The 22,214-nt window shown below is 43.1% G+C and overlaps 1 protein-coding gene across 2 annotated transcripts in view; it reads left to right on the top strand.

The window, feature by feature from the left end:
• Window positions 1-2,294: 2,294 nt before the first annotated feature.
• Window positions 2,295-22,214, top strand: part of grid1b (glutamate receptor, ionotropic, delta 1b) — a 414,815-nt gene continuing 394,895 nt past the window's right edge. For both annotated transcript variants that reach the window (XM_029705848.1, XM_029705837.1), the window contains exons 1-2: window positions 2,295-2,492; window positions 5,568-5,723. In XM_029705848.1, the coding sequence (XP_029561708.1) occupies window positions 2,411-2,492; window positions 5,568-5,723 (238 nt within the window). In that variant the 5' untranslated portion in view covers window positions 2,295-2,410. The remainder of the gene's footprint in view (window positions 2,493-5,567; window positions 5,724-22,214) is intronic.

The following is a 22,214-nucleotide window of genomic DNA, read 5'->3' as shown; positions in this document are numbered from 1 at the left end:
GACAGTACATAAAACTGTCTACAAAATATACTGTAGCATTTTAGCCTATATGTATTGTTTTCATAAAATATATGACATTTTGTGTCCTTGGATTTTACTTGGTCTGCGCTGGTGGAATGCTTGACAAATACTGTACTGTATGTAATTCAGTTATTTTCTTATTCTGTGGTTTAGTTCAACATTTATTTTAAACTATCTACAGGCTAGGAGTCGGTTCTCTATCAGTCTCATGCCATTTATTAGAAAATCCCTATTTTCTCTCTCTGCTCCTTTTCCATCTTGGGAGAGGCTGAAAGATCGAGCTGCAGCAACCACTTGTTACCAGAGTCTAGATGTGGGCGCGCTTTCCCTACCGTGGACGTCAACCGATATAAAATCCCAATTCACTGCATGTGGCTCGCAACTCAGTGCCTCTGGCCCAATCCTGCTATAAGCAATCAATTATGTTTTCAGACGCATATTGAATAGCCCTTTTTACCTAAAATATATATGCAAATTATATAGGCAAAGCCAGAATTCCCTTAAAATGTGTAGAAAAATGTATGCATATTCATACACTGTATGGGCTAACAATAGGTATTATTATTATTACAGCCTTCCGTATGTACAGCTCTGTAAGGGAGGCACGAATGTGATCTGACATTGAGTCATCATAGGGCGATGAGTAGAGTCCGGAGCTGTCCATGGATCCGTGGTGCTGAAATCTCTCCGTGAGAAAAATAGACTTAGCCAAACAATTAAGGGACATTTCCGTCTCTCATTCATTCGCAAGAAATATCCTTTAATTGTAAGATTAAGAATATTACCGTTCCATTTCTTACATGAGGAAATCTTCTCTGAAATGGACCATTGTCATGGGGGAAAAAACAAGCCAGAAGGTTCTTTCGTTTTTGGAGTTTCAGGATGTGATCTTCCTTCTTCGGCCATCCACATGATCAACCTGTAGTATGAACCTCGTAGTTCAGAAAATAGAATAACATAATGATGTCACTTGGCTCCATGTCCATGTGGACAATCTATTCATAACTTATGACAGGTTCGACAGGTCATTTAACTGGCATGCAAGAAAAGTTGTGTACAGTTTGTCAGGCGTTAATATAAACAAAATTACAATCATAATGCATGTCTCCAAATACAGTCGATAAGGAAGGCTTACCACACTGTCACCGCGGTCAGTGGAATAATCATAATGCATGTCTCCAAATACAGTCGATATGGAAGGCTTACCACACTGTCACCGCGGTCAGTGGAATAGTCCCTGTAATCTATTGTCAGAATATAATACATAAAAACAAAATTGTAACAAAACTCCCAAAGACAGTGGGCTAACAGATCTAGATGAGCTCCTGTATCAAACCATGACAGATGTGCTCTATACCCACCCGTGTAACCTCTGCGTCCAAACTACATTGCAGTAGCGTCCCCTCCACAGCGGTATGTGCGCTCGCGCTTTCTCTCCGGGCAGGCACGCTTAGCAGACGCTGTCCTCTCCACATCTGTTCTTTCCGATTCATGCCGTTTAGTTAATTTTCACATGTGAATTTTTCAACGCTTCAAATGGTCCCCTATACAAACCTGTAGCTGTGGAAAGGTTTTACGCACACACATACACATACCCCTCAGCGCAGTATGCTGCGTGTGGCATCCCGGTAGCTACAGGCTACCATGCACCAATCTATTTGTCATTTGAAAATATAATCTTCTATGAGAGTTAACTATAAATCGGAAGTTATGCTCCCGGTGCGATTACTTACACTGCAATGCAAGTCTGCTTTTCGCGCCATCCATGTGCTTTTAATGTAGGCTATTCTTTGGTTTTCCAGGTTCCCGACCGTCCATGGTAATGTACATTTGCTGACAGACGGAGCCTCAAGGGCATGTCTTGATCGCCGTCCCCGTCTCCGGTTTGCTCGGATTCCATCTCTCCCTGCCTTCTCCGGACAGCTTAGCGGTGTAGATAGAGAGTCTCTGCAGTCACGTGGGTCGGGAAAATCGAGAGTGAGCTAGCGAGAGACAGCGCGCGCGCGTGCGTGTGTGTGTGTGGGGTGTGTGTGTGGGGTGTGGGGTGTGGGGTGGGGGGGTGTGGGGTGGGTGGGTGGGGGGGGTCCCTCCTCTGCAGTTTGCAGATTGTTATGTTTCAGACTCTCGCTGGATAGAGCGAGAGCCACAGAGAGCGCGCCGGATTCTCAGCCTTACTTACCGAAAAGCCTTTCTGTCCAACCGCCACCTCCCTTTCCCACTAACGTATTCTCTATACCCCCGGAAACCCTGGACATTTTTCCTCCCTCCTTATAGTTTTCTCTTCGGCTTTCATTCAGTCGCAATCTGAACAACTGGTTTACGCACTGCTGCTTATTTGGATTGGTCTGACACACGAGGGGCCGTGGATGAGCTTTAGCCAAAACCGGAGATGGAAGTGCTGATAATATGTATTTCCTTTTGGATATTGCAATGCAATTCAGTGGCAAGCGCGGACTCTATCATTCACATCGGTAAGGAGCTTGAGCAGGGGAGAAGGGATGAAAACGCGGACGTGTGATTGAAAACGCGGACGTGTGATATAAACCCCTTCGGGGCTTCGAATAAAACAGTGCAGTCTATTGTTGTTGAAATTAAAGACACATTTAGGAAGGCTTAAGGGTGACAGATATGCATCTTGAATGTGTTAGTAGCCTGTATGAAGAGCGAGTTTGAACTAAAGACCTTATACGCTTGATCTGTAGTTCTGGTCAGTAACGTTGTCATGAGTGGAGCTGTGAAAATGTTACAATATCTTAATTTGAATTCTAAACCATACAGTCATTGTCAGATCAATTTGTCAGTTTACATGAACCTATTATACAGAATATCATATGAATGGCTTTGCAAACGTTTGATTGAAAGTCCCTGGAAAAGTACACCGCTAATGTGGTTTTTCATAAATCATTAGAATAAAGGCAATATTTCAAATATATTGTTATTCACACGACAAAACCTAACTAATTTGCCTAGATCAGACAAAGTAACACAACGTGGGGTTTTAAAGGATTGCATATCCCTTCTCCTCCCGGTCCCCATCTAGAGCTTGAACTTTGAATTGAACGTGAGCGAAATGTTAATACAAACCTGTGAAGGAAATACATGACAAAGGGACAAATACTAAACCAACAGTAGAATAGATTCCAGTGTAATCTATTTGGGTGGGTAAGACTTCAGATTTGTCCAATTGATTTTATCTGACTTGAACACATTTGTTTTACTGAAACAACTAACATAGGCGGTGGAGGAGAAGATGGTGGGGGGAAGGGAGGGGTCTATATGAATGACTTGATTATTGTATTTCTGAATAATGCCACTTGTTTGACCAAAGACAACTAATACACACACACACACACACACACACACACCTTAGCAGTGGACCATTAGTTTTTCAAATTTTCCATGGAAACCTTTGCATACCAATGGTGATGCAGTGACTAGTTGATTGCTTGAAATAAAGCCATCAAGCAAGACAACAGTTGAAGCATTTGACATTTGAGAATTCTGCAGTACTTAGACATGTAGGTTATTTGTCTTGGACACTATCAAGCTTCAGAGGCAGCATCGCGGGGGTTTATAATTAAACATGTATTGGATAAATTATCATCGATGGCATTTGCACTTTTATCTGCCTAACCCAGATATAAATAACAACCGCATATAGCTAACAAAGCCGGTCTAAAGCAAGTTGGAATAGTTGGAATGTAGCCATTGCACTTTTGTCATCCCCTCCACCCTCTCCACCCCGAAACAGGGCTTTTACCTGGATTTTGCTATTCTAAGGTTTTCAAAACGTTCATTTCATGTCCGTTGAGGTTGTGATTCGTTTTTGGCACATTTTGTTCTATTGGAATCCAATGTATTGGTGATCTTGACAGAAAAAGCTGGCAGTGCAAAGCCAGTAAGTAGCCTATCGAGCATGCTATTTCAAGCTTTAGCCTACCCTTGAGTAGCCTAGGCTACGCAAATCTTAACATGAACATGGTTAAAACAATTCATTATTTTTCTGATTAACTTCCTATTAAATATTGTCTTAATGAGTGAAGTTGAATAGTGGTACACCATTACGTTTGAACGCCATGGATGCTCATTTAAAAGGCTTGACGCATGAGGCATGAGGTTCAAATAGTCCTTATCCATAGCCGGTCTCCGTGCCCAGTCTGCTGCTGCGCAAAAAGTCTGGATAGCCCTCAATACAAGACGGTCGAACTTGGCAACCAAAAGACTGCCCACTATCGAATGTGGCAGTTTCATTCCGGTCAATTTTTTGAGGGGTTACTCCTCCTAGCTTTTAATATAGGCTATTAATGTGAAATGGACATGGCTATCCTACAGATATCAGACAGTTTAGGGTTATTGTTATTGTGCGTAAAATGCTACCAATAGAGACAGTCAGTTGTGAACGACGTGAAATAACCACGTTTTCCACCTCATTACCACTATATCCTTTAACTCTCCTATTCTTTCTTCTTCTCCTCTTAAGTTGTCATTGTAGCTAAAAGAGGAGTGTGTTTCCTAAGCAGGAGAGGAATACGTCTGTCTCATAAATTGGACACCTGACGTGAGGGATTTACGGGGTGATGAAACGCTGGTTATCTAGCCCTGCATTGGAAGGCGAGCTCAAACACCGGGAATCCAATCGGTTCTCAATGGCAAACAGAATGGGCAGATGCGGCATTCTCATCCCCCGCTAAATAAGATGAACACATCAGTTAACCATCAAGCAGGCTATTCGCTCAAAACACCTGCACACCTGCAAAATACGATACATCCTAATCTACTTTATCGTATAGCATCTGAAAGCTGTTTACAATAATGAACTTCAAATGACTGATAATGTATCAACAAACAATTCCGGGTCATAATGTGAAACTTTAACGGATTTCATAGTGTAGTAGGTCTAGCATGGGCGAGGTTATATTGTGAAGCCCGGCCCATATCTAACTGAAGCCGATGATGAGTGGGCAGAAATTGCCCCTAACTACTGATACAGGGCCAGCTTTTACAATGGTAAAAACAAGGATTAGATTTCGGTAATCTGGTCCAAGATACAGTATTTCGTTAATGTACATATTCCAAGAGGAGCTGGAGCTGAGAGTTTGTTTATATAGGTCGAAAACATGGTACAACATTCTTGCTCTCCATGGTGCTGAAATTTTGGGATCGTGTAACCACCATTGACGGGCAGGGAAAGTGAAAAGTCTTGATCTGGCATCCACCCATTCACTGATCTATGTGTATGTACATCCGCCAACATTTCATTATAACGCTAATTAAGCTTCACTGAAAACCTAAATCAGGAAAAGGCGATTTAACATGTCATGTCATATCATCCCTTTCTTTAATAACAAATTCGACCTTTTCAATCGTTTCCCTGAAACTAACCTCGTCCCCAGCCCCAGCCCCAGCCCCAGGCTGATTAGGCTACACACAGGCAGAAGTGTCAGGCGAACGAGATTTCTCTGAAACTGAAATGCAACTGCCTCAGTAGTCTTAGAAAACGGACGTCTACACATATTGCAATGTTGAACATGTCATATTTTCAACAGGTGCCATATTCGAGGAGAACGCAGTGAGGGATGACGAGGTTTTCCAGCTGGCGATCTCAGACCTCAGTCTCAACGACGACATTTTGCAGAGCGAGAAAATCACACATTCCATAAAACTTGTCGAGGTTAACAACCCTTTCCAGGCGGTCCAGGAAGGTAAGTGGGATGCCATCGAATTGGTTTAATGCATTGTTTTCCCTTTCCCCTTTCGCCATATTTGGTTAGTACTTTATAGTATCATAACCTACCTCGAGTGCAGTTTGTAGGCTAGTTAGTCATATTTTTAAGATGGGAATTGGGTCCTTTTAAGGGGAAATATCTCTTCTTCTTTGATGCTCTTTAAGCCAAGGATCTCCAAACTAGTCCAGCAGCAGTGTCTTCTGTGGATAGAAAGCTAGGTGGAAGTATTGAGTCGAGCAGGACTCAAAAGCAATTTTCTACATAATTGCCATCCAGTACGCAGAAACCCCTATAGACGTCCTGCTTTCAAAAAGGGTAGCCTAATTTGCTTGTCTTACTGTTGTATGGGTGATGATCATGATGATGGCAGATCCGTTTTTTTTTACTGTTTCAGACTGTAATATCCCGAACGGAAGGTGTAACATCTATAGGAGTCGTTTTTCCTCTAGTAGTAATGGAAATTACAATCTTTCCAAAACAGTCCTTGTTTTGTTCAGCCAAGTCCTTGTTTTGTTCAGCGAAATGCTTATCCATGTTTTGACCTTAAGACATACAAACTCACAGGCTTTAGCTAATATGTTCAGTCTCTCCAAAAAAATGTGTCCATTTCATGTAATATCCTTAATCCCTCTAATTTGCTTCATATCTCCAACATGCCAATATTTAGAACTCCTAAGGGGCACAACACACAATCATAGGAATCATTTACATTTCGTTTGTCTGTTCTGAGACATTAAAGTTGTGATTTTGCATTCAAATGTAACATCCATAAAAATGAAATCGCCCTGTAAATCTGTTTCTGGGTTGAAGAAGCTATGACCTTTGAAAAGACATCAGCCAGGGGAGAGTTACAACGGAGATGTGTCATTGCTCTATCACACATTTATTTATTTTTATTTTATTTAACCTTTATTTAACTAGGCAAGTCAGATTTAAGAACAAATTCTTATTCAAAATGATAGTCTACCTGCCCTACATATAGTGCGAATTGGATTACTAACATATCATACGAAGTGCAAAATAAATGCAGGACGTCACATATCATACGAAATGGATGACACAGGACACAATTTGATGACGTGGAACACAAAAAATCAGAGGACCACTTTTGGCTCGTGAGCACCACTTTCAAAACTAATGGCTGAAATTATACAAAAGTTTGATAGTGCATCTTTAACACCCACCCCTGAGAGTTGAGCAGGGGTCAATGCCCCTGTGAATTAGCACAATCAGCATGTTTGACCTTTGCCTTGGGTTATGTTCAAAGCGTAGACCAACGGACGTATCTGAGTACAAGGATGTTCTCTGATGTTCTAGAAGTACTTGTAAACCATGTCATCATTACTCGCCAGAGGTCTGTATAGGTCGCATACAGTACATGCACACTTATCTTGTTTTGGCAGCTGTTGATGTTGAATTGAAATCGAAACTCAGTCAGTGATCCTTCCGTGACCTTCCAGAGGAGGTCAATTGCAGCAAAGGACATGCTGCTCATTATTTGCTTACATCTCTTTCAGCAAATCTATGTTAACTGCATGTAAGTATACGTGGCCTTTGCACACGAGTACACTAACAATGGCATATTTTTCCCATTTACTTTGGAGGCAGCCTGTTAATTGGTCACATTTGAGTCCCTGGGCTTTTTCAATTAATGACAAAGGGACAGAGGAGATCAATATGGCACAGCCAGGGAGCGGCTCGATGACGTCCCACTCACCGCTGACCTTTTCCTCCACGCCAGATAGTCAGCCCTCTTTGGAGGATTATGGGTAATGAGGGAGGGATTCACACCGATCCGCTCTCAGAGAGCAATAGAAACAAAAGACGCCCAGGGGGCCATGGAGCTGCTGATCTGATGCCTGTCTTGCGGAGAGGGAGGAGAGAGAGATCCCTGGCTGACTTAGAACACAACGCTCTGTTGCTTAGCTCCACCAGAGGCGTTATGCCAATAGGGAGCACAAGGGCACGTGCCTCGTCAGATTTGTCCTGTTTTATTTTTGATTTTTTCCATGTTCAACTAATTACTAAACAGATTTTTGTTCAAACCCACGTTTTATCGAAAATATACTAAACAAAAATATAAACACAACATGTCAATTGTTGGTCCCATGCTTCCTGAGCTGAAATAAAAGATCCCAGACATTTTCAATATGCATACGCACAAAAAGCTTATTTTTCTAAAATGTTGTGCACAAATTTGTTACATCCCTGTTAGTGAGCATTTTTCCTTTTCCAAGATAATCCATCCACCTGACAGGTGTGGCATATAAATAAGATGATTAAACAGCATGATCATTCCTTGTGCTGGGGACAATAAAAGGCCACTCTAAAATGTTTTGTCAAACAGCACAATGCCATAGATGTTTCAAGTTTTTATGGAGCCTGCAATTGGCATGCTGACTGCAGGAATGTCCACCAGAGCTGTTGCCAGATAATTAACTTTTAATTTCTCTACCATAAGCTGCCTCCAACGTTGTTTTAGAGAATTTGGCAGTATGTCGAACAGGTCTCAAAACCGCTGATAACGTGTAACCACGCCAGCCCAGGACCTCCACATCTGGCTTCTTCACCTGCAGGATGGTCTGAGATGAGCCACCCGAACAGCTGATGAACCTGTAGGTTTTCACAACTGAAGAATTTCTGCACAAACTGTCAGAATCATCTTGGAGAAGGTGCACGTCGTCCTCACCAGAGTCTTGACCTAACTGCTGTTCGGCTTTGTAACCGACTTCAGTGGACAAATGCTCACCCTCAATGGCCACTGGCACATTGGAGAAGGGTGCTCTTCATTGATTAATCCCGGTTTCAACTGTAGACAATTTGTATGGCAAGGTTGCTAGACTTTATAAAAACAAGCAATTAATAAATGAACTGAATAACGCTATCATTCCTTTCAATCGTTTACCTAGATTTTAGCAGAGATGCAAAGAAACATAGAAACACCAGTCTGGAAGATACAGAGGCATGCTTATATATGCATAAAAATACTTGGTTTGAACATAATCTGGCAGCACAATGAATTTGTGTGCTTTAATTATGACGCCATGATATGTGCCTGCTGTGATGATGATGTGTGTCATGATCTCATTAACTGTGTTGGAATGTGGATGTAATATCCTAGGCATGTTAATGTACTATATAGAGATGACACCCTCATTACAATTACAATTATATACTGTACATATAATTTATTTTACATAGAATTAGGCATAATGATTATAGCTCCTGATTGCAGGAAAAAATCTGTTTCAGGTGTTTTAAAAATGCTAAATTCTCCAACCACCTTCCCCCCCATCCACACGTACTTCGTGACCCCTCTAAAATAATAGGTGTATGACGCCCCTGCCTTTGCCCATTACATTTTCTTCCCATACGAAAGGAGGTTAATAAGAAACCCTCTGCCCAGTGCTGTTTCCCTGTGTTTAATTTAACATTTTAGAGAAACAGGAGTTTTGTAGGAGTGAATAACCAATGCAAGTGAAGATACTGGAGGCACATATAGTCCTATGTGTTGTTCATGGTAAGTGTTAGGCAGTGTTTCATCCTTAATGATGTCCATATTGTGTTGCTTGAAGACAAGGAAAGCATGCGTTACCATACCCCTCCCGTTGCCCATGGTTACAGAATAATTCACAACACCAATGAAGACATTTCCTAAAAGAGCAGAGAAACATGACATATGCACGTACCGACTTGCACACACACATTTGTTCATTGCAGTAAAGTTGATTTAGCTTGTTTGAAAACACATCCCATACAAGACAAAGCATTAGTGTTTCTTATGACAGTGGCAGCTCATTAATAATGGTGAATGTGCATTTAGGGAGGAGTTGTTTTTCATCCTTGGAACATGCAATTATTTTACAGCAAGCCTTTGATTTTATTCTATATAAAACTATTGTTTATAAGCATTAAGAATGACTTCTGAATGTTTGTCTAATTACATTTCTCGCTACCTATGAAGTTTTTTGTCAAAAATAATTGGAATTAGAACCTCACACTCAGCGTCCCCAACCACAGAACAATTTCTATAATCATAATAATAATAACTTATTCAACTTATATAGCGCTTTTCATAATAGAAATCTCAATCAGCTTTATAATGGTTCGATATTTTTATTGACTCTGATGCTGAAGTGTCATTATTGGATATTTGCTCAACTTTTTCTTCTCGCTGTACACATTTTGAATGGCTTTTTAAATTCAAACAAATTAGGCTAATGACGTTTTCTTCATCATGACCAGCAGCTCCATTACCGCTGCTTCAGTGTTAAAACAATCATTTTACCCTGGCGTCCTCCGCTGGATGAATTATTGTTATAGTTCATGGAGACGTTTTATTGTCTCCTCATTGTCAGAGCAGTATTCGCTGGTTGGGGTCCATTATTTACCACATGAATATTCATCTCACTAGAAAACAAAACCGAAAAACCTTTTCTCTCCAGGCTTTAAGCGTTTAATTGATATGCCCTTTTTAGTGGCCATGCAGATGAGATGAGTGTTTATGAAGAACATTCATCCGTCTCTCCTGGAAGTGACCTATTCAGTTGGAGTTCAATGGATAAGTACAATACTATTGATACGACTGATAAGGATACATCACAGAAGACCTAAGCCTACTCTTATTTTCACTGTGAAGGTAGAGAGACTCGCGTCTTCAATGTGCAACTTCTCCAATGGGACCAGAGATAGTGTAATACTGGGATCACAAAGTGATGAGATTGATCTCCCTCTCTCCTCCCTCTCCCTCACTCTCTTCCTCTCTGTTGTGTTTCTACAGTGAGCTCTGAGAATCACTCATGTCCAGCTGTCAGCCAGCTCCAACCCTGAACCCGCATTGGTCAGTGCTGGCTGGCAATGCGTGAAAGACGACCATTTTATGACAGAGGAAACAATTGGGCAGAATTAATCATGGTGCCGCCCTGACTTTTTCTGGTGCAATTTAGAAAGGAGATGCATAGCTGGAGTGGGGATAAACATCCAAAAGTACAAGCCCAATTCTGTCTCCACAAGATATACTGCCGTGGTTGCCTCTGAAAGTTCATCCATTAGCTGTGCGCCGTGCTTTAAACGGAGCCATCCGGGATAATTAATTTGTGGACTTTACTGCTCATATCCCGGCATTCTGATGCAAACACTGATTCAAATGCGTTCGGTCGGCCTGGCAAGCTGCTTGGGCTGCTTGGGCTCGCTGCGGAGGCCTGTTGCGTGAGGACGGTTGTGTGTGTGTTTCTCCGTTACCTGATAAAATAACCTTCAGACACCTGGGAATCTAATGATGGAGAGCTCCAGTGTGAGTGATGGCTCCCGCTGCTCGGTCCTTTGCAGACAAATTACCATCCTCTGTCCCACTGATGTGCCTGCCCACGGCACGCTTTGTTCATTCGCTTAACTTCTGTCTCGCTCCATTGCTCCCTCTCTCTGTGCTGATCTGCTCACATGATAGGCACCCATTGACTGCATGTCTGTTGGATACTGCCGACTAGGCCATCATATAGCACTTGCTATCAGCCGTAGGCAATCTCTCATGTTTTAGTATAGCAGAGATGAACTGAGATTGCCATTCAGTGCTATTGTACTTCCTGCTAAAGCATTGAGCCAGACTTGTAGGATTAACTTGCAACTTCTCAAGCAAGTAGGGTGAAGTGGATCAAGCAGGGAAGAAGCTGGTTCCCAGTAAAGCATATAACATTTGAAAATGGAACTGAGACAATTTACCGTGAGAGTTTTTTCCCTTTCGGCACCATGTAGCTGGTAGTGACGGAGGTGGAAGGAGAGGGGTTTTAAACCACAGCAGGGTTAAGGTCTGGCTGTAGTGATAACAGCTAGTCATTGAAACTGGAGTTATGAGAGCATGGGCCACCACTCTCCAAGAGGGGAAATGTCTATTATTGAGTGTACTTCACCTTGGCGCCAACCTGCCGCCCCACGCTGCTCTGCTCTTAGCCACTGCGGACCACAGTGTGGAAATGCAAAGGCGACTGTAGAGGGCCTCAGTTGGTAGAGCATAGCGCTTGCTCAACGCCATCGTTGAGGGTTTGATTCCCACCGGGGACCAGTACGAAAAAGTAAGAAAATGTATGCATTCACTATTGTAAGTCGCTCTGGATAAGAGCGTTTCCTAAATGATTCAAATCAAATTGTATTGGTCACATACACAAATTTAGCAAATGCTATTGCGTGTGTAGCGAAATGCTTGTGTTCCTTTCTCCAACAGTGCAGTAGTATCTAACAATTCACAACAATACACAAATCTAAAAGTAAAAGAAGTGAATTAAGAAATATATAAATATTAGGACGATCAATGTCAGAGTGGCTTTGACTAAATACAGTAGAATAGAATACAGTATATACATATGAGATGAGTAAAGCAGTATGTAAAGATTATTAAAGTGACTAGTGTTCCATTATTAAAGTGGCCAGTGATTCCATGTCTATAGTGCAGCAGCCTCTAAGGTGCAGGGTTGATGGCTATTTAACAGTCTGATGGCCTTGACATATAATCAGTTTTTCAGTCTCTCAGTCCCAGGTTTGATGCACCTGGAAGGATGATAGTGGGGTGAACAGGCCATGGCTCGGGTGGTTGATTATACTTTTTGCCTTCCTGTGACATCGGGTGCTGTAGGTGTCCTGGAGGGCAGTGTGCCCTTGGTGATGCGTTGGGCAAACCGTACCCCCCTCTGGAGAGCGCTGCGGTTGCGGGCGGTGCAGTTTCCGTACCAGGCGGTGATACAGCCCGACAGGATGATCTCAATTGTGCATCTGTAAAAGTTTTTGAGAGTCTTATTGGCCAAGCCAAATTTCTTCAGCCTCCGGAGGTTGAAGAGGCACTGTTGCGCCTTCTTTACCACACAGTCAGGCAAAAATCAGTTTTACCAAATTATTACCAGCATGTCACATGTGCAACCAGAGAAATAAAATCCTAGACCACCTTTACTCCACACACAGAGATGCATACAAAGCTCTCCCCCGCCCTCCATTTGGCAAATCTGACCATAATTCTATCGTCCTGATTCCTGCTTACAAGCAAAAGCTAAAGCAGGAAGTACCAGTGACGGAAGCTACACTACAGGACTGTTTTGCTAGCACAGACTGGAATATGTTCTGGAATTCATCCAATGGCATTGAGGAGTACACCCCCTCAGTCATCGGCTTCATCAATAAGTGCATCGACGAAGTCGTCCCCACAGTGACTGTACGTACATATCCCAACCAGAAGCCATGGATTACAGGCAACATCCACATCGAGCTAAATGCTAGAGCTGATGCTTTCCAGGAGCGGGAGACTAATCTGGACGCTTATAAGAAATCCTGCCATGTCCTCAGATGAACCATCAAACAAGCAAAGGATCAATACAGGATTAAGATTGAATCCTATTACACCGGCTCTGACGCTCATCGGATGTGGCAGGGCTTGAAAATTATTACTGATTACAAAGGGAAACCCAGACCAAAGCTGCCCAGTGTTGCGAGCCTACCAGACGAGCTAAATGCCTTTTATGCTTGCTTCGAGGCAAGCAACACTGAAGCATGCACAAGAGCACCAGTTGTTCTGGTTGACTGTGTGATAACGCTCTCGGTAGCAGATGTGAACAAAACCTTTAAACAGGTCAACATTCACAAAGCCGCTGAGCCAGACGGATTACCAGGATGAGTACTCAAAGCATGCGTGGACCAACTGTCAAGTGTTGCGAGCCTACCAGACGAGCTAAATGCCTTTTATGCTTGCTTCGAGGCAAGCAACACTGAAGCATGCACAAGAGCACCAGTTGTTCTGGTTGACTGTGTGATAACGCTCTCGGTAGCAGATGTGAACAAAACCTTTAAACAGGTCAACATTCACAAAGCCGCTGAGCCAGACGGATTACCAGGATGAGTACTCAAAGCATGCGTGGACCAACTGTCAAGTGTCTTCAATGGCATTTTCAACCTCTCCCTGACCGAGTCTGTAATTCCTACATGTTTCAAGCAGACCACCATAGTCCCTGTGCCCAAGGAAGTGAAGGTAACCTGCCTAAATTATTGCTGCCCCGTGGCACTCACATCGGTAGCCATGAACTGCTTTGAAAGGCTGGTCATGGCTCACATCAACAGCATCCTCCCGGACACCCTAGACCCACTCCAATTCACATACCGGCCCAACAGATCCACAGATGACGCAATCTCAATCGCACTCCACACTGCCCTTTCTCAACTGGTGAGAATGCTGTTCATTGACTACAGCTCAGCGTTCAACACCATCGTACCCACCAAGCTCATCACCAAGCTAAGGACTCTGGGACTAAACACCTCCCTCTGCAACTGAATCCTGGACTTTCTGACGGGCCACCCCGAGGTGGTAAGAATAGGCAACAACATGTCTGCCACGCTGATCCTTAACACAGGGGCCCCTCAGGGGTGCGTCCCCTCCTGTATTCCCTGTTCACCCACGACTGTGTGGCCAAACACGATTCCAACACCATCATTAAGTTTGCTGATGATACAACAGTGGTAGGCTTGATCACCGACAACGATGAGATGGCCTATAGGGAGGAGGTCAGAGAACTGGCAGTGTGGTGCAAGGACAACAATCTCTCCCTCAATGTGAGCAAGACAAAGGAGCTGATCGTGGAATACAGGAAAAGGCGGGCTGAAACAGGCCCCCATTAACATTGACGGGGCTGTAGTGGAGCGGGTCAAGAGTTTCAAGTTCGTTGGTGTCCACATCACTAACAAACTAACATGGTCCAAACATACCAAGACAGTCATGAAGAGGGCACGACAAAACCTTTTCCCCCTCATGAGACTGAAAAGATTTGGCATGGGTCCCCAGATCCTCAAAAGGTTCTACAGCTGCACCATCGAGAGCATCCTGACCGGTTGCATCACCGCCTGGTATGGCAACTGCTCGGCATCTGACCGTAAGGCGCTACAGAGGGTAGTGCCTACGGCCCAGTACATCACTGGGACCAAGCTTCCTGCCATCCAGGACCTCTACAATAGGCGGTGTCAGAGGAAAGCCCATAAAATTGTAAGAGACTCCAGTCACCAAAGTTATAAACTGTTTTCTCTGCTTCCGCACGACAAGCGGTACTGGAGTGCCAAGTCTAGGACCAAAAGGCTCCTTAACAGCTTCTACCCCCAAGCCATAAGACTGCTGAACAATTAATAAAATGGCCACCGGCCAATTTACATTGACACCCCCCCCCATTTGTTTTGTACACTGCTGCTACTCACTGTTTATTATCTATGCATAGTCACTTCACCCCCACCTACATGTACAAATTACCTCAATGTATATAGCCTCGTTATTGTTATTCTTATTGTGTTACTTTTTATTATTACTTTTTATTTTAGTCTACTTGGTAAATATTTTCTTAACTCTTCTTGAACTGCGCTGTTGGGTTAAGGGCTTGTAAGTAAGCATTTCATGGTAAAGTCTTCACTTGTTGTATTCGGCGCATGTGACAAATAAAGTTTGATTTGATTTTGATTTGATTTGACTTTTGTCTGTGTGGGTGGACCAATTCAGATTGTCAGTGATGTGTACACCGAGGAACTTGAAGCTTTCCACCTTCTCCAATGTGGTCCCGTCGATGTGGATAGGGGCGTGCTCCCTCTGCTGTTTCCTGAAGTCCACGATCAGCTCCTTCATTTTGTATCCATCATTTTATTTTCCTGGCACCACTCCACCAGGGCCCTCACCTCCTCACCTGGCACCACTCCACCAGGGCCCTCACCTCCTCCTACTGTTGTGTCGTCTGCAAACTTGATGATTGAGTTGGATTTGTGCATGGCCATGCAGTCATGGGTGAACAGGGAGTACAGGAGGGGGCTGAGCATACACCCTTGTGGGGCCCATGTGTTGAGGATCAGCGAAGTGGAGGTTTTGTTTCCTACCTTCACCACCTGGGGGCGGCCCATCAGGAAGTGTCAAGACCCAGTTGCACAGGGCGGGGTTCAGATCCAGGGCATCAAGCTTAATGATGAGCTTAGAGGGTACTATGGTGTTGAAGGCTGAGGTATAGTCAATGAACAGCATTCTGACGTAGGTATTCCTCTTGTCAAGATGGGATATGGTAGTGTGCAGTGCAGTGGCAATTGCATAATCTGTGGATCTATTGGGGCGTTAAAGCAAATTGAAGTGGGTCTAGGGAGTCAGGTAAGATAGAGGTGATATGATCCTTAACTAGCCTCTCAAAGCACTTCATGGTGACAGAAGTGAGTGCTACGGGGCGATAGTCATTTAGTTACCTTTGTTTTCTTGGGTACAGGAACAATGGTGGACATCTTGAAGCAAGTGGGGACAGCAAACTGGGACAGGGAGAGATTGAATATGTCTGTAAACACTCCAGCCAGCTGGTCTGCGCATGCTCCGAGGAAGCGTTTAGTGTGAAGCGTTTAGTGTATCCTCTCATGTAAATGAGAGGATCGGTGTCCCTTCCACGGGACGGTTGAGCTAACGTAGGCTAATGTGATTAGCATGAGGTTGTAAGTAACAAGAACATTTCCCAAGACATAGACTTAAGTATGTAATTTCAGGCGAAAATTGAAAAAACAGGGGTGAACAATTAGCCTCGCAGTATATCCATATCATTTTATTAGCCAATATATTACCACCTTTCATTCCCCAAGAAAAAATATTTTTGCAGTAGTTCTTTACCAGAGTTGTTTATTATTAATCTAGCAGGTCCTGACTTCCAGAGATCTATAATTTGGTTGCCGAGTGGTAGCCTGCTGTAATCAGCAAAGTGGGGTCAGTTTTTACTTTCCTGCTTTACTCTTCCAGCTTCCGTTATGAAGCCCTCCAAATCGCCCCCTCGTTAATTCGGCATCTAAAACTCCTATCATGTTTTCTTAAATATTTCTAGTGGCTGTGGAATGGAACTACTATCCTGCCACCAGCAATTAATGAAAGGGAATAGGGAAGCAGCGGTGACACTCGGATGGAAGCAGTGAGGGATGAATGATGGATCAAGTAATGTAATATATCGTAGTTAAGACCGCTCTCGCTGTGTTGTTTTAACCACCAGACGCTAGTGGCACGATTTAGTCTAAATCAACTGCTGTCAATGTTAATGTCCATCATAGCTGATAGATAGAAACGTTTAAAAATCACACTTACCCATGTAAAAACACTTGTGTAAAGTACCCATTGCTCATTACTGCCTGTCATCTAATACTGGGACATGCTGTAAATGTACTCTTTCCCTTTTATTTAGACAATGGAAATGTAGTCAAGAGTTTACGGCACAGCCAAAAGCCTTATATCCAGCGTATTGTGATCTACTGTGATAGTATATCGATATAGACTAGGGGCACACACCTGTTGCAGTGTATAGCCTCTTGTATAGTTGACCTTTTCTACAGTTTATGTGGCCTAAGGCTCTTTTCTAGCCTGAATTCAGCAACGAGGAGAATTGACATCTTAAGCAGGATCATTTCCTGGAACAATTTGTCTCGGGGCTATAGATCCAAGCCCCACATAAATTTGACATATTTGGTCTGGAAGTTATGTGGTTAAGATTGAAAGAGTTTCTGAAGTTGCAGGGATTTCCTGTGTGACTGTTTTCAAAGGGAGAAACACCATCCGGACAAATTTCATTACACTCTCTGATCTCTGCAAGCCATCTCAGAACAAATCGCAGATACGTTCTGAGGCTTTAAACTCAGCCCAATTACCTTTTTTTCAGACTCTTTTGTGATGTAATTTCACCTATTTTTATTGGGTTGTGGTTCGTTTGGACTGACAATGATGAAGAGATTTGGATTGAGATTAAACATGGATTGAGATTAAACATACTGGGGGTGGCAGGTAGCCTAGTGGTTAGAGCGTTGGGCCAGTAACCGAAATGTAAAATTTGTACAATGTAAAAATCTGTCTTTCTGCCTCTGAACAAGGCAGTTGTTTCCTGGTAGGCCGTCATTGTAAATAAGAACTTGTTTTTAACTGACTTGCCAAGTTAATTAAATAAAGGTTAAATATATATATTTTTAAAAAGACTGTTTCTTAATGTCGATCTAGTTATAACCTAACTAGAGCCTGAGCCACGTCATATGCTAAAGAAAAACTCCTTGTCCTAGTAACTCTGTCTTTGGCAGCTTTCACTCTGCAGGTCCACAGGGGGAGAACAGCAGCGTCTCCATGGTGATGCACCGGAACGCCCTTCTCTTACCTCTCGTCACTCATTTGACCTGTCAGACTTTTTACTCAGTCAAATACACCATGCTGCAGCATTACACTATTCAATCAGAATGACTCACCTTTGTGCCTTGGAGAGAGCAATGTACTGAAAGGGAGAGACGGGGGAAAAAGAGAGAGGCAGAGAGAGAGAGACACACACACTCACAGACAAAAAAAAACAGAAACAAAAAGAGAGAGATGCAATGGCCATGCATCGTGCCTAAGAACAGCCCTTAGCTGTGGTATATTGGCCATATACCACACCCCCTCGTGCCTTATTGCTTAATTATACAACGGGTGGGTCTAATCCTGAATGCTGATTAGTTAAAACCGCATTCCAGCCAGTTTCTATTCCAGAAGTTACCATGACTAAATCTATGACGTTAAAATGCCTATTTACTCTGTTCCATCTATGGCTAATGACTCCCGTGCCTATATATCCTAAAGAAAACTGGCTTCTCAGGCATTAGCACTTAAATACATACCTTAGCAGATGCCGTTTCACACGTTTGAGGCTTTAGCACATGTAGAGCTCCCGCCTGCCACCCTTGTTGACTGACCTGTGTAAGTCTATTTGTATTTTGTTCTACAGCACCATAGGCCTGCGTTGAAGACCAGGAAGTGACTGTATAACAGCTTAGGCCATGTACCTCTCATCAAGAATGTTTACATCCCATTCTATATCACTGTACCCAGAGGTGTATGTTAGTAGGATGAGAGTCCATAGGATCAACCACTACTTGATATAAGGCCTGTTCCCCCTCAAGTAGCTAGCTATGTGTCTAATACCTCTGGAGGGACTATTCATACTGCAAAGATGGCTTGTTTGAAAGGGATTTAAAAAAATAGCAACCTCTCCAGGAAATAAGCTATATGGATGGAGTATTATACTGTAGGCCCATGAGGCTGAAAGACAGACTCTAGTGGTGGTATGACATCGTCAGCATTGCAGGAAGCTTTCTGCTCCTCTTTCCTTTCGCACCAGCCTCCTCTGAATTACAGTATGTACAGTGAGCAATAACATTATGCATGTATACAGTGGAGTTTCAATTATGCATTGTATGTGCAGAGGCTAATTCATCTGTGAGATGAAATCAAGGAATCAAGGAAATTTACTCAGCGCGCTTCCACATTTTTAAAATTTGACCTTTATTTAACTAGGCAAGTCAGTTAAGAACACATTCTTATTTACTGATGCCCTACCGGGGAACAGTGGGTTAACTGCCTTGTTCAGGGGTAGAACGACAGATTTTTTGCCTTGTCAGCTCGAGGATTCCATTCAGCAACCTTTCAGTTACTGGCCCAACGCTCTACCCATTAGGCTACCTGCCGCCCCTATTATTAAAAGAAGCCATTTAGATTGATTGCTAAACAGAGAATGGAAACAAACCTTAAAGAAAAAACGACTTTCACTGCAGCTGGAGTGATTATGGCACAGGGAATATTGTAAGAAAATGACTGCTGTTTAGCAGGCAAATGCCTCCAATTATCAGGTACATGGCCCAACTATTAAACTATGCAATTAAGGCGTGATTGTCTCATCACATCAGCAGGTAGCTATTACTGCCGTCTCTCATGCCTCTTAATGAACCATGAAAAAATCCTCGCACTTACACTACCGCTGTACTTTACGAGCCTAGCTACCTACCTACTTAACCCAATCCAAAAAATGCCATCAATTATTAAGAGGTAGGGTCGGGGGAAAGGTAGACGTACGGGGACCCTTGTAGGGGCACGTGGTTATCAAAGCCTTTTAGCAGGAGTTGTCGGTGAATGATTCATAATTGACGCTGTCATTTGTCCCCATTTTCTATTCTCAAAGTGCACTCAGCTCTATAATATAAATCACTCCTCATTAGCATACAGCCAAACGCCTAATGCTCTATTGTGACGAGCAGGTTTCTTTGGTGGTGTGTGTTTATTGGCCGGCAAGAGCTCTCTTCATGTTCTCACGCTTATTATGAACTGGGTGGTTTGAACCCTGAATGCTGATTGGCTGACAGCCGTGGCATATCAGACTGTATACCATGGGTATGACAAAACATGTATTTTTACTGCTCTAATTATGTTGGTAACCAGTTTATAATAGCAATAAGGCACCTCGGGGGTTTGTGGTATATGGCACTCCGCCATGCAACTTGCCTAAGAACAGCCCTTAGCCGTGGTATATTGGCCATATACCACACCCCTTCGTGCCTTATTGCTTAATTATACAACGGGTGGGTCTAATCCTGAATGCTGATTAGTTAAAACCGCATTCCAGCCGGTGTCTATTCCAGAAGTTACCACGACTAAATCTATGATGTTAAAATGCCTATTTACTCTGTTCCATCTATGCTGTATAACAGCTTAGGCCATGTACCCCTCATCAAGAATGTTTACATCCCATTCTATATCACTGTACCCAGAGGTGTATGTTAGTAGGATGAGAGTCCATAGGATCAACCACTACTTGATATAAGGCCTGTTCCCCCTCAAGTAGCTAGCTATGTGTCTAATACCTCTGGAGGGACTATTCATACTGCAAAGATGGCTTGTTTGAAAGGGATTTTAAAAAATAGCAACCTCTCCAGGAAATAAGCTATATGGATGGAGTATTATACTGTAGGCCCATGAGGCTGAAAGACAGACTCTAGTGGTGGTATGACATCCTCAGCATTGCAGGAAGCTTTCTGCTCCTTTTTCCTTTCGCACCAGCCTCCTCTGAATTACAGTATGTACAGTGAGCAATAATATTATGCATGTATACAGTGGAGTTTCAATTATGCAGTGTATGTGCAGAGGCTACTCTCTGGTTACCATATATGCATAGTCACTTTAACTATACATTCACGTACATATTACCTCAACTAGCCCGACTAACCGGTGCCCCCACACATTGGCTACCTGGACTATTTGCATTGTGTCCCGCCACCCCCCACCCGCCATCCCCCTCTTTTACGCTGCTGCTACTCTCTATTTATCATATATGCATAGTCACTTTAACTATACCTACATGTACATATTACCTCAATTACCTCGACTAAACGGTGCCCCCGCACATTGACTCTGTACCGGTACCACCTGTACCACCTGTTATTTTCACTGTCATTTCACTGTTTTCTTTTGTATTTCTTTAGAAATCTATTATTAACCTAATACCTCTTTTTTTACTTAAAAATTGCACTGTTGGTTAGGGCTTGTAAGTAAGCATTTCACTGTAAGGTCTACACCTGCTGTATTTGGTGCATGTGATCTGCGAGATGAAATCAAGGAATCAAGGAAATTGACTTAGTGCGCTTCCACATGTGCCTTGTATGGCCCACGTCCTGGAGCGTTTGATACGGTGATCTGTGCTATAAAGCATGTGTGACTATCCCTGGCTGAAACAAATCCTGGACCTGCGTGAGTAACGGATGAAAGATCCAGGACCTGAGTACAATGCATGGTGATGCGGCAGTGTGAGTCATGTGGAACTTTTAACCCTTTATAAAAAGCTAGGTTGCTAGTGCCATCTAGAATGTGCCTATCGCAAATCACACCCTGAAATGGTTATTTTCAGGTCTTGTAAAAGTAAAACATGTTTTGTAGAATTCTCACAAACGCTCCAGGGCATTTCCATCTTAGAGGACCCATGAGCAGCAACATGTGAAGTTCATAGGAGCATTTGACAGAAATAAACTCTCCGGGAAGAAGAAGGGCAGCGGTGTATGTTTCATGATTAACGACTCATGGTGTAATTGTAACAACATACAGGAACTCAAGTCCTTTTGTTCACCTGACTTACAATTCCTCACAATCAGATGCCGACAGTATTGTCTCCCAAGATAATTCTCGTCGGTTATTGTCACAGCCGTGTTTATCCCCGCCTCAAGCCGATACCACGACGGCCCTCAAGGAACTTCACTGGACTTTATGCAAACTGGAAACCATATATCCTGAGGCTGCATTTATTGTAGCTGTGGATTTTAGCAAGGCAAATTTGAGAACAAGGGTACCTAAATTCTATCAGCATATTGATTGTAGTACTCACACTGGCAAAACACTGGATCACTGCTACTCTAACTTCCGCGATGCATACAAGGCCCTCCACCGCCCTCCTTTTGGCAAATCTGACCACGACTCCATTTTGCTCCTTCCTTCCTATAGGCAGAAACTCAAACACGATGTACCCGTGATGAGGACTTTTCAACGCTGGTCTGACCAATCGGAATCCACGCTTCAAGATTGTTTTGATCACACGGACTGGTACATGTTCCGGGTAGCCTCAGACAATAATATCGATTTATATGCTGATTCGGTGAGTGAGTTCATAAGGAAGTGCA

The sequence above is a fragment of the Salmo trutta genome, chromosome 2 (assembly GCF_901001165.1).
Source record: "Salmo trutta chromosome 2, fSalTru1.1, whole genome shotgun sequence".
Lineage (NCBI taxonomy): Eukaryota > Metazoa > Chordata > Actinopteri > Salmoniformes > Salmonidae > Salmo > Salmo trutta.
The sequence above is the reverse complement of the archived record's forward strand: the minus strand, read 5'-3'. Positions and strand labels throughout refer to the sequence as shown.